The sequence below is a fragment of the Clinocottus analis genome, unplaced genomic scaffold (assembly GCF_023055335.1).
Source record: "Clinocottus analis isolate CAN_PGR_092001 unplaced genomic scaffold, fCliAna1.0.p SCAF_1, whole genome shotgun sequence".
NCBI lineage: Eukaryota > Metazoa > Chordata > Actinopteri > Perciformes > Cottidae > Clinocottus > Clinocottus analis.
Genome location: NW_027175820.1, coordinates 12,042,310 through 12,055,355, shown reverse-complemented (window position 1 = coordinate 12,055,355; position 13,046 = coordinate 12,042,310). Strand labels below are relative to the sequence as shown.

Genomic DNA, 13,046 nt, shown 5'->3' with positions numbered 1-13,046 from the left:
ATTGAAGGACGACCCCTGCTCACCAATGCGCCACAGTCGATGAGACAACTTTGGCCTCTCAATTTCACAAGCAATGCTGATTGATGTACACACATACTTGGAGATCATCAAGTATGTATTTATGTATGTAATGTAAGGCGGGATAGTACAACTCTTCAAACCCTTCAAAGCATCAATTTGTTGGAGCGGAAAATGCTTTCGACCGCTAGCTGAAAGCTACCGGCGATCTTTCTGGATTTACTACTTGCATGACTTCAGTTCTGCAGGCCAGTCTCTAACGTTTATATGACAGCTTGTAAATTGATTTAGATTGAAAGTAAATCATTTTACATTCATGTTTTATATGAACTGCTTCGTGTTTCCATTAAGTAGCAAAGCAGTGAGCTCCTTTGTGTCACAGCCATGACTCATCCTGGGATTATTTTAATGACTTGCTTACTGGACGGTATGCCTGACATATTCATGGTTGCATTTCTCTGTTTTTTTTTAACCGCAGAGAGGAAACGAACAAGTGTATGTTGTGACTCACGGATTGTGTATCCTGGGCTCTTGTGCAGCACATGAAGAACTTGAGTCTCCTGCTCCAGCTGCTGGCTTGGCCTTCCTCTAGCCGGTGTCTAATGGAGAGAAAAGGGAAAGGAATACTATCAAGACTGAATTTCTGTAGGAGAACAGATAAGATGTGCATGACTAGATGCTGTATCAAGACAAAATAAGAGACAGAGGAAGAAATAATGAAATTAAGTGCCTGTTAATACCTGAGTGTGTACGTAGTGAGGTTGCGCTGACGCCGACGGGTGGCTTTCAGTTTGACAAAAGTTCGACCCGTAGGATCAAAGGTGCACGTGAGGGTAATGCAAACGCTGAAAATGACTAGCCAGTTGCATGCAACGATTCCTGCAGAGAATATTAGAACATCATTCACATTCAAGCATAACAAATTACTCGTTAACCAAAAAATGTCCAATCTCCATTTACCACTTATTTATCTCACCCAAAGCAAGGTTTTTGGCAGTGACATCAGAGCATGGCTGATAATACTGGACGAGCCAGGCAATCCCAACCACAGCATATACTAGCTCTACCAACAGAATAGCTTGAGAGAGAAATAGAGAGAAAGAGAGAGGTGAAAAATGATCGATATCTTTCTAATCAATATAAACGATATTTAAATCTTGACTTGGAACCACACGTAATCTTCACAACCACATCCTCCAATCCTCACAGGCACCAAGAGGTAATCCTGTTTAAAGAGAGCCTCAGAAGAAGAAGTGCTGGTGTGTCTCACCTAGCCGTATATAGATGACATACTGCACAGCTTCCCTGGGCTGTGTGTACAGAATGCTGCCTCTCATGCTCAACCACATGATGGCGCTCTCACAGATAAGGCAGCTGACCAGGATGCCCAGGTACCCTCGGCCATGGTCCACCAGCGTCACAGAACAAGACTGGTCGGAGCCATACGGGAGGCCAAACAGCACCACGGACAGAACCACCAACCTGAACATAAAAGAGAAGGGTATGAATAAATATACACTCATTTATTAAAAATGAAATGTCTGTGCAAAAACATCAACACAGTGACTCACCAGATGCAGTGCAATAGAAAGAGGAAGAGGGCGGGCAGCACCAGGTCATCACTTCCAACTGACCAGCGCCGCCGAAACATCACCATTCCAGGCATCACTGCCCTGTGGGAAGGCCAAGGGGAGAGGGACAACTTCAGGGACAATGAAACTCATTTTCAAACTGACGTCCATGTTGAAAAAAGTCATTATGATTAAATTCTCTCAACTCAATTCTCCACAGGTATTTTTGAAAAGGTTTGACCTAATGTCCTACATACTGTATATCACAATCTCCCATGATGAGCTTCAAACAACTAAAAAAGGGGAAGTTGGGACTGATGAACAAACTCGGAGCACATTTTTACTGGAATGGATTTCTCAAAAGGTTAAATATTGCTTAAAGCTTGATGTTATGATTAGGCCAGTGATTTACTTTCTGTTTATCAAATGCTCTTTACTGAAACTAAGAAAAGGGCTGCAGGGATTGTAACGGAAATAGACTTGTACAAGAGAAGATTGAAAGACAGTGGGACAAGATGAGATTAAGTGGGTAAAGGGATGCAGAGAAAATACACCACTTAAAGAACAAAAGAAAGAGAAGCAGCTTCGATATATGATGGTACCAGGCTGGGTATGTGAAAAGCCTCTTTTATGTCACTCTGTCCATTCATTCTGGTCACATGACATCTATTGCTTCTGTCTATCCGGGGAGAGGGATCCTCCTCTGTTGCCCTCTCTCAGGTTTCTTCCCTTTTTTCCCTGTAAAAAGGTTTTTAATATCTTTATTTTGGGAGTTTTTTCCGATTCGATGTGACGTCCTGAGACAGTGATGTCACGTGTACAGCTTGTAAAGCGTTCCGAGGCAAATCCTGTATTTTTGATTTTGGGCTATACAAAATAAACTTAATTGAATTGAATTCTCCTCGTTGGAAACACATTGTGAGTTTACTAAAGTTGCCTGTGGGCTTTACTGAACTGAACTGTCAAATGCATGGTGGGGAGGAAGTAGTAGGGAGAGAAGGAGCCACAGAGAGGCTGATGTAGGCCTTATGGCGCTGATACAGGCTGACCCAGCCTTTATTGTGCACTGTTCCAGCGTATTTGCTGAAAGCTAAAAGGACAGATTTTACAACTCTGTCCAAAAAGTATGCTATCCATCATGCCAAAAATGTCAACTGTTAAGGATAAAACAGCACAAGTTAGTTTTAAGATTTCTTGTTGGTCCCTATCCAGCACTCCTCTGCCTTTTAGTATTGTTTCAGAACATTTTTTCACATTTTTTTTTTGTTATTGAGAAACTGGCAGCACGCTTCTTGTTTCACCCTTAAATACCAGTCATCACAGTTGTTAAAGTCTCACTTCTCACATTGTGCCTGTATGAAGTAGCCCACACGGGACAGTTGCATCATTCCCTCGTTAAGTAAATGTGATATTATACAAGATCTTCCCGTTTGAAATTGACAAATATTTCAGCAAAGATGCAATGATCTGCATTCCTACAATGGCTGCAACTGCAGAGGCAGTTTGGTTGAATCATATTGTGACCAAAAATCAGGAATTGGACATTAAATGGGTGATGTGCAATTGCAAATTTGCAATACATGAACTCAGCTGGTGGACCAATATAGCAAAGTAACAACTGGAACAACTTGGTGGTGCAGCAATTTTGGCATTCCTCTTTGTGAAATTTTGTTCACACTTTTGATTCCTGACATTGTGCACCTTGTTCCTGTTGCAGGTTTCCCATCGGTTTATTGAAATTACCTGGACTAGAATGTATAGTAATATTTTGTTTCCCCCTGTATATATCTGGTGTCAAGACGACATCCTTGTCATTCCATTAAACAACAAGCTGTCAGTTTGCAGAACAATGGCACTTGTGGTCCTTGACCTTTGTGTTTCTCAATGTTTTCCTCGGTAATTCCACGCCGTAATAAGGATGATAGATGTAGGCAATAGATGGTGTCTGACAGGACTTGCTTTTAGAAGGGAGTTCTCATTTTGCTGCATCAACATGGGTAAGGATGTATAATAAAATAGCATCTCTACTACGAGGTTAAAACATTTAATAGATCAAACCATGGACAGACTGCAAGGAGTTTCCTCTTTCGGTGCAGAAGACTCCAACCAAATCACTCCAATGCTCCATCCTGAACAAACCATGGAGTAAATGTATTCATTATACTAGCTCAGCACATGGAGAGGCTTTAAAAGGAGGTCTATAGTTTGATTAAGAAAGAAGAAAGGACACCATTCAGTAGAAATAACCCGAAAATACAAATGAATAATTATTCTGCAGAGAATCTACAGTTTCTTGTTTGTACTTTGTAATTACCTCTGAAGAAAGAAATCACACAAAGAATTAAAAACACATTCATTGAGGCATTTGTGCTACCACCTACATAGCTCTCAGTAGGGACGTGTGGAGTATTACAGAAACACACTGGCATTTCCTCTGAGTAGATCTGGAGGAGAAATACCTTCTCAGAAACACTTCTCTTTTTTCATTACTGAACAAACCAAAACACTGAAGACCTTGCTGTCAGAATGAATCCTCATGCCCCACAGGTTCACTTTCAATTTGTAAGTTAACTCAATATTCACAATCCAAGAGCTTTGCATCTGCAGCATGTACTGTAAATTGTATCATATCTTCAAATCTCTATGGATTTAAAAGTGTCAGACTTCACAGCGCCTTTTTCATCACCAATGCTTAGCTGCATGCCAGTTCCCTCTTATTTCTGCGCAAAGACCTGCGTGATTTATGTTTTGTCTAAATACAGATCAAAGGTGTCCCCTACTGTTTGGGACCAACATAAGATGTTGTATATTATTTGCTCCTTTATGTGCATACATTTAGTAATTGATTTACTTTAGTATAAATGTGATCTACATTACATTGAACTGGAGACCTCCTGAACTGTAAAAGCCTAGTTCATCGTTTCGCATTATTCAACTTATTCACACACTCTTGTGGCAAAATGCATGTAAACAATTCATTTTACGGTGCTTCTGTTATTTCATGCATATCTGAGAGCGGTCACGTTCATACAGCCGGAGCTCAAGAATAATATAAAAACTCCTTGATTAATACACCGTACAGAGAAGTCAACACACCGAGAAACTGTGCTTTAATGGTGGGCAAAAATATTACAGGACACGTTATGCCCAGTAACGACTAATCCCTCAAGTGTTTTAGTGGCACGAACATTGTTTTCACAGCAAGTGAACCTGAGTGCTGTGTTGGCAGGTGATTAACGTTAGCTAACTGTGGGGTCAAACCATGAGCCGTGGAGTGACACCGTTAAGGTTTTCTGTCCAATCAAAGCACTACAGCAGGTGGTTTCACTGATTGGCAGACCTTCAACCAAAGAAGACGGACTACACAGTGAAACCAGCTGGAAGACAACCTTCCCAAGCTTTGGCACTTGCTGTGTTAGCTTGTAAAAAGCCAACGCTCCAGAGGAGACTTAGGAATAAATTGTGCATTCGGTGTGGCACGACTCTCGACCCACAGATTCCAGTTCTTACTTTCATTCTATTTTAATGTGGATCCTCAGATTTGAAGTAATACCAGAGAGTAGAGGAAATGGGGGCATGTGGGTTCACGTAACTGAAGTCACCTCAAAGCTAAAGCTTGTAAAACCCTTATCTGGGTTGAAGTAACATAAAAGAGGACAGTGGGAGGAGGGAGGGTAGGAAAGCAAGGAGGGGAAAAAGAAATAAGGGAACATTTGAACTCCACCCAAACCTCATTAGGACCAAAACAATCAGGCTTGTGAAATCAAGTAGATCTCTTAAATGTAGAAGGTGCACACTAGTCCTCTAGGGACACTGTTATCAGCCCTCTCCTCCAGGCCTGTTTATACGATTTGGCTCATACTCCCAGCACAGACCTCAACATTATGACAATTATACATTAAATGGGATTAAAGCAGAGAGTTAAATGACCTTGAAATGTAGATCTTCTCAGTAAAGTTATTGTAAGTTAGTAGTGCCAGCTCCTTCCATCTGTCCATGCATCCAACTGTTATATATCCCGTTCAGGTCACAGAGATGGAGCTGGACACATCATGTACTGGGTGATTTATGGTTTCCAAGCATATGTTTTTTTGTGGCCTGCAAACTGCCTTAATCCCCAATATAAAATCATGTTAATTTTGGCACTTTTTAAACTATATTTTGGATCATCACTATCCATCTTGGACTGTTTGTTTCTTACATATTCCTTTTATGAAGTGTCTTTTATGGTTTGATTCTATTTAGTGTAATTTCCCAAATGTATAATTTATGAAAATCTATGAAATGTTAAAATATAAAATCATGAAATTGGTCATCACCACAATCGAGAGAGTGTCTTTAAAATGTTTGTTTTGTTTGATCAACAGTCCAGACATGAGCCCTCAACATTGATATGGAACAGAAAGAAACAGCAAATCCTCAGTTTTGTCCATAAGCAGGTCGGACAATGTTAGATGTATTAAATCTGTATTTAGGTCAATATTTCTGATTGATCAAGCCCAAAGTTCTGTGGAGGGCAATGTGCTAAGAACACCTGAAATGTCCCTTCAAAGATAATTAAACCCAAGTCCAGCTGTGAAGGGCTTGTACGATTACAGCTGTGACTCGTCCTCGAGATCAGAATTCTTCCATGCCAATTAACCATGCCAATTTTGTCCATTCAAAACCTTACAGCAGAGAGAACACTAGCCTCATAATCTTAGTAGATTTAATCTATCAAGCTGCATAGTGCAGACATGAATCAGTTCTGTGTGCAACTATTTAGCACTGACCTCTGGCGAGATGGGCTCTGCCGGCCTCATTTCATGGAGGAGGACCATCAGTCCATGTCTCAACCCCTCATCCTCACTAGTTGCCTCCCTTAGGCCTCTCCCATCCATCAACCAGAGGATGTTAGCCTATTAGTGCTGCTGTTAAGTTTCTACTGTAGACATTAGGAGATGCACTCACAGTGATCGTTATACTTTACAATCAACACGTTGAATTGTATGCTTCTAATGGGCTTTTGTGGTCAAATTTACTTCTTTCACAAACTGAGATTTTGTTTTAAAATATAGAAATAGAAATATATAGTGGATATTATTAACACTTTACAAGGCATAGTCTACATGTCATGTATCACAGTTTTGATTAAAGTAAAATGGCTTTTTATGAATAGACATTCTGTGGATTCATAGATGTTTTGTCAATTGTACATCATGTCATTTTGTTTCATGCAAACCTTTCCTGTCTATGTAAAAATACAACGCTTTAGTTTGGACACAATTTGGATATATGTTTTCAGATGCACTAGAATGGACTTTGAGAAATGGTGAGTGGATTGCTTCATGTCCATTGTTTTAATATTATTGTATAACCAATAATAGATGTATTTACATTTAGAAAGCATGAGCACCCAGCTTAGCAAGTCTGCCTTACCTGCATAGCTATTTATTGTAATTTAAAATAGGACAACACAGATGTTTTATTCCACTATCCAAATAGCCACAATTTCTTGTAGAACTCAACTTCAACTAACTTCCACTAACATATACTTTGCTCATATAATGTAAATGATACCCAGGATGCAGACTCAGGTTAAAAGCCAGCGCTGAGAAAATCCGTTATTGAAGTTAAGGGAATATTAGAAAAACGTCTCAATATTGCTATTATGTTGAAATTTCAAAACAAGTTTGTATTTTCAAACCGTCTCAAGCGATAAATGCAGTTCCAGCACCGGAAGCTGACACACCACACACACCCTGCTGTGTTCATGACCTGAGATCAAAAGAACATCTAAATGTCTAAAAAAAATCTGACCTTTAGGGCAACTCTACAACACAGACCACTCCAGGCCAAGCTGCAGTCTCCGACTCTGCTTAATGCATTCGGCATGAGTCATGCCAACGCTTGACTCTCATCCCGACCTAGTGAGTCCGTCTGAATCCAAATGACATGTGTTTTGTGAAAAGACTGTGACATATTCCTGCTTGCGAGCAATGCTTTTGTGCTACGCACAGCGTGCTACTGTGTGCCAGGCCCAGGCCCGTACCCACGTGATGCAACAACAATGATGTAACGACAATGCTCCCCGTCCGTCATTATGGCTTTGTGTTTGACATGGACATGAGACAAACGGGGCAAAGCCATGCAGCACAGCTTCAGAAACGATTTACTGAGAGTGATTGCTTTTGGATGGTCCAATGCATCCCCTACACGAGCTGTAGCCAAGTCAAATCCACTCACATACGTCAGTGAACACTATATGTCATTTTAAACATCTAGCTGTTTTGTTATGTCTTCATTTGGTCGGGGCTACACACACATGTGCACACACACGCACCATTGCTAACAAAATGTAAAATGTTTATACTAACCAGGTCTCACTGTTTAAAGGATTACACAGAACACTTTCAATATATCAAACACATCATTCCTGAGGTAGGAACAGATACCGGCCCTGAATCTAAAAACTGCACGGTACACTTGAGCACCATCGATCGTAACATTCCATAGTTGTATTTTCTTGGGTTCACAGACAGCCTGTTGATCTGGTATGACTACCAGCAGTTGTTTTTGGATACTCTTCCATCTCACTCACAGTTAGTCTGCTGCAGTAACAGCAGCATCAAGCCAAACTGTGGCACACAGCCGGTTGGTTAGACTCTTTATTTTCTATCACATTCTCTCCCTGAGAAACCTCTACATCCAGCAACACTGTAACCGAGCTCAAAAGGATCATTTATTGGGTTTGTCGCATCACGTGCACATGCACAACTGGTTTGAAGACAAACAAAAGTTGAGAAATTTGAAACCATTATCGTATTAAATACAAACCCCATGTCCTACAGGTGTTTCCTTTGCTCCTGCCACGTCATAGTTCAAACCTTAACCATTAAGTATAAATCAGTGGAATCCGTTTACCTTACAGACACCTCCTGGGTCTACAGAGATTGTTTGGCACTTATTATTACAGTTTGAACATATATGCGTGTATGTATATATAAAAAATACATGATGCCCAGTTGGCTGAGAAAAATGGAAGCTCTGCATCAGTGGCCGTGTTGTGTATTATGCAGCACTGGATTAAATAAATGTGAAACATTGTTCTGCTTTGCGTTGTCAAGTAGGTGATAGCCCTACTGGATGCCATTCTGAAACTGTGTGTTTTCTGTGCTCTTCCATACATTGCCAATGGCTTGCTTCAATCAGACACGGAAGAGGAGTACGATTCTTTCCCTGTCCCTGGTTGTTCAGTGTATCTCCTGCGCTTCACACACTGAATGTCTGCATCTGCATAGTGAGAGCTAAAGAGAGTTATGTAAACTAAGGTGTATACAACAAGACAGGTGAACAAACTCACTTCATCCTCTGAAAACATCCTGAATGTGTCTGACAAAGCAGCACATTTAGTTTCTGCAGAAAGTATGGATGTCCTGTGACAATCAACGAGATGTGAATGCTCACATGGCAAAATGTGTTTATTTTAAAATAGCTGGGAGTATCTACTTTTTACATTCACAGGCCGATATCTTACATGTCGTTCACATGGTCTTGGCTCGGTCAGAGTCTGTACGAAAAAAAGTAAGTCAATATCTTGTGATAACTATTGGGGTTATAGATGAGAAATGCTTGTACAACTATTGCACAATCAGCTAGTGAACTAATATTAAAGAGAAGCTATGTTGGTACACATTCAGCTACACAATGCAGTGACTCCCCTGTACTGCGGGTAGCTTGTTGTGGTGTCAGAATCAATAAGAATCATCAAGAAAGGAAGGATGGGGGGGGGCTGAAAAGGAGTTGGCACGCAGAAGAAAATGCTGTGGTTATGCCCAGTTGGCGTGTTCAACTGCAGCAGTCCTAAATTCTCTACGTCTCCTCTGCGCTGTCATACGTCCATCTGCTCCAGTCTCTCTCTTTTTCTGCCTGGGTCAGTGTTACACTCTGCTCCGATCAAGATTATGTCCAGCATTTGTCACATCCCTGGCTCATCTCCTGCTGTCTGTAATGATCCCGTCTCTTTCCATTCTGTCACACTACAGCAGCGTTATGTCCATCCCAAAGAATCTCCAGCTCACACTTTGCCTTTCTCATCTTCTGTCTTCCCATCCTCCTGCTCTCTCTTTCTACCCACACACTCATTCAGTATTCATATTTTAGAGGACATTCATGAGCATGAAACCGAGCGTGTGCATCTGCACCATTTTCGGTGCAGAGGAAACCTACATTTTCTCCTCCAGCCTCCCCCCAAACCCACCCCTACCCACTCCTCCCCTCCTTTACCCTCATCTAGCTAATCCAGATTCTGGTTTTGTTTCGTGTTGCTCATCTTTTTTTAGACTGAAAGCCATGTGCCACTCACTCCTACTCTCCCGCTGCCTCTTTCTCCATCTTTTTCTCCCACTGCCACCCACTCAATCCCTTTCACCTCTTCCCACTCTATTTTCTCATCTTTCAGTTGATGTGATAGTATGTGCACTGCACATCGCATGCGTGCGGTTGTGTACAGATTAATGTTTTTTGTGTGTTGCAGTGGTGACATATGTGCTCTGCCAACCTGTCTGTGGCACACTGCCACAAACCATGTACAGATCCATTTGTCAATGTATCTGGTCAGACACTGAAAATAACTGCAGCAGTTTTGTCCATGCAACACACTCCTGCAGCCGTAGCTTTTTAGCTGTGTGCTTAATGTAATGTAGTTCTTTAAATTGGTGCTTTTTCACATGTTAGTATGTTTCACCGTCTTGTCTATTAATTGTTTTGGTGCCAGATCATAAATACCGCCTCCCGGCTACAATCACAGAGTGATACCCTTTTCCATATGGCTTATTTGGATCACATGTTGAATGATGCACTCGAAAATGTTAACGACCTGGTTATCTCTTGGGAATTTACATGTTCAGCTCCATGTTAGGCAAGTGAATATAAAGAGAGAACTGGCACTATTGTTTTCCTAGAATTCAATTTATACCTGAGCTGAATATCTGCAGTTTTACTTAAAAAGTAAACATTTCAGTCAAATCACTTTCTAGTTCGACTGATATGTGTAAACATTAATGAATGGACGGGACTTTCCACTAAATGACTGAATACAGCACCTGTTCAAAATATAATTGTGTTTCATCTCACACAAGTGCTCATCTACAAGTCCAGAAGGAAGTCCAGTACTAAAATTGTAATGTGATTTACACATGCAACTTGACTTTATACATTCATTTAAGGATGTTGTACGAATTATATGAAGAATTAGTAATTTATTACAGCAAAAATGCTTTTTGCTTTGGCTTCATTCCAGAGTAGTGTGATGATTCCTTGACCACCTGTTAACACCTAAACACCAGCACTGGGTCCTATTCAATCAAATAATCTAAAATAATTAGTTAATATTAGAGAGGAGGAGCACATTTTCTAGCACAAGGGCAGGTCACACATTGTGTGTGCATTTTGGAAAACAAAGAGCAACATACTATATCTGCCTAGACTCCCTGGAGGAGCTTCGTTTCTACTACGGTTGAAGCCTACATGTCAGCGAACAAAGTGTAAACACTGGTGTTGATGAGCCTTTGTCGATTTCTTTTATTTGAAAATAATTATTGTGTCATCTTTTCTTAACTCAACTAAGAGGCAGGACGCAATGCAGGAATTAGTATAGGATAAGATAACAGTAAACTCATCTGTGTGCCATATACACTTGTGCTTCTGCCCCCAACAAACTCCTCTGGTGCTCGAGCATAAGCAGAAGACTACAACTGGTCTGAATTACAGCGTGTGCTACTTTAAGTGTAATGACTAATATTTAATTGTCATCTCTTGTTTTTCTCAAAAATTGTACAACTATCTTAAACTGGATGATCACGTTGTTAAATTACAACACTCTTGGAGCTGTTCATTGTCCTCATTAGGACAACTTGGCACTCCCCAGCCGACACCTCATTCTGCACTTGCACAGACCACATCCACAACTGGAAGTCGTGAGAAAAGAGGGCCCTCATTATTTGTGTGAGTGATAAAGAGGTGCGACGTTCCCCTTACTGTTGCTGTGCTAGGTCCTTTTCCTAAAAATGGAATTTACTGATCAACCAAACTCACATATGGTGTGCATGTTAGACAAGCCTGGTTAGTCAAGTCTCCTTGTCCTGGAGTGATCATAAAGATACAAAATACGAATATGAAGATAAGTCAACAGCAATGTTTATAATGGAGTCCGTCGTTTCATTCACTTCAACTGAATAGTTTGGAGAACAGGTAGTACTTTCCAGCAACTGAAACAGGCACATCACTTGTACGTGTCGCTTGTGATTTGTCATGATCGTGGCATTTTATACAGTCCATTTAAATAAAGAAAACTAAAACATACACTATAACTGAACCACCCAACTATATTTAGCTGCAGTCCTGGCTGAAATGTGCAACAGCACAATTAGAGTCAGCAGATCAGCGGCAGTAGTGTGTGATATGGGTTAATCAGGACGGCTGCTTTAGGTGGCATCTTGCGGGCCTAGCTAATGGAGATGTGGCCTAAGAAATTGGTCTCAAACGAGCGCTAAGGCGAGGAATAAAAAGCCGGGTTACGCTGTCCGCTCCGCGGCGGATTGGCTGCGCTGCAGCTGCCGGCAGGTAACGAGTCAGGCTGTCAGTCAGTCCGTCCCTTCGTCCTACCGCTCACCTGTATGTTGACGGTGCCTTTCCAAAACACACTGCATCGGTTCCGCTCGCCTTTCCATATCCTTCCGACCACCGACCAGCCTTACTCTCCCCGACACCGGCCCAGGTTGTTGTTGTTTTTTTTTACAGGGTGGGGGTGAATTCACAAATGCCTCACCGATATAATTACAATAACCGTACAGACGTCATTACAATGGGAGGATGAATGGCTCCAGAGACATCAAAGCGCCGGAGCTTCTTCGGTTAAGAGCCCGGCTGTCAGGCAAAACTGGCGCATGCCATCAAAGACAGTTATCAAATCACACGGTCGTTTTCCGGAGACCGACGGCTGCTCGGTTCTCCGCTTAATTGCAACACGTCGTCGGCTGTGGCAGCGCACGGAGAGCGGAGGTCATGTCCACGTCCCTCCGTCGGTGCTCGGCATGATGGTGACTTCTATCCACAGACGGTAGCGGAGTCGCGGGGTTGTCGGACGACCCTCTGGATTCTCACGTTGCAAGTCAGTAGCTTGAGTGTGCCATCAGCCGGGCAACTCCCGAACCCCAGCACGGATAGCAGCTACACGGAGGCAGCATTTTTCCACAGGATTTGGCCCACCCCCTTGGACATTTCTCCCACAGAATAAAAAATACGTGCGAATCGGCTCTTCTCCTTCCGCGTCTGCCTGCGTAAATCCCGCACCGCGTTGTGTTTACGCACACCTGACTGGGGTTTCGTAAATGGCAGACCGCAGGCACTTCGGAGATCCTGCGGAGAAAGGGCGCCACCGGTGGTTTCTGAATATCAAGGAATCTGCAGCTGAATCAA

At 41.9% G+C, this 13,046-nt stretch overlaps 1 protein-coding gene across 2 annotated transcripts in view; it reads right to left on the bottom strand.

Moving 5' to 3' along the window:
- The window catches only part of dagla (diacylglycerol lipase, alpha), a 28,849-nt gene extending 15,854 nt beyond the window's left edge, over positions 1-12,995 (bottom strand). For both annotated transcript variants that reach the window (XM_068598947.1, XM_068599627.1), the window contains exons 1-6: positions 12,241-12,995; positions 1,590-1,691; positions 1,289-1,500; positions 995-1,096; positions 759-897; positions 530-617 (exon numbers count right to left, since the gene is read on the bottom strand). In XM_068598947.1, coding sequence (XP_068455048.1) covers positions 530-617; positions 759-897; positions 995-1,096; positions 1,289-1,500; positions 1,590-1,684 — 636 coding nt within the window. In that variant the 5' untranslated portion in view covers positions 1,685-1,691; positions 12,241-12,995. The remainder of the gene's footprint in view (positions 1-529; positions 618-758; positions 898-994; positions 1,097-1,288; positions 1,501-1,589; positions 1,692-12,240) is intronic.
- Positions 12,996-13,046: the final 51 nt, after the last annotated feature.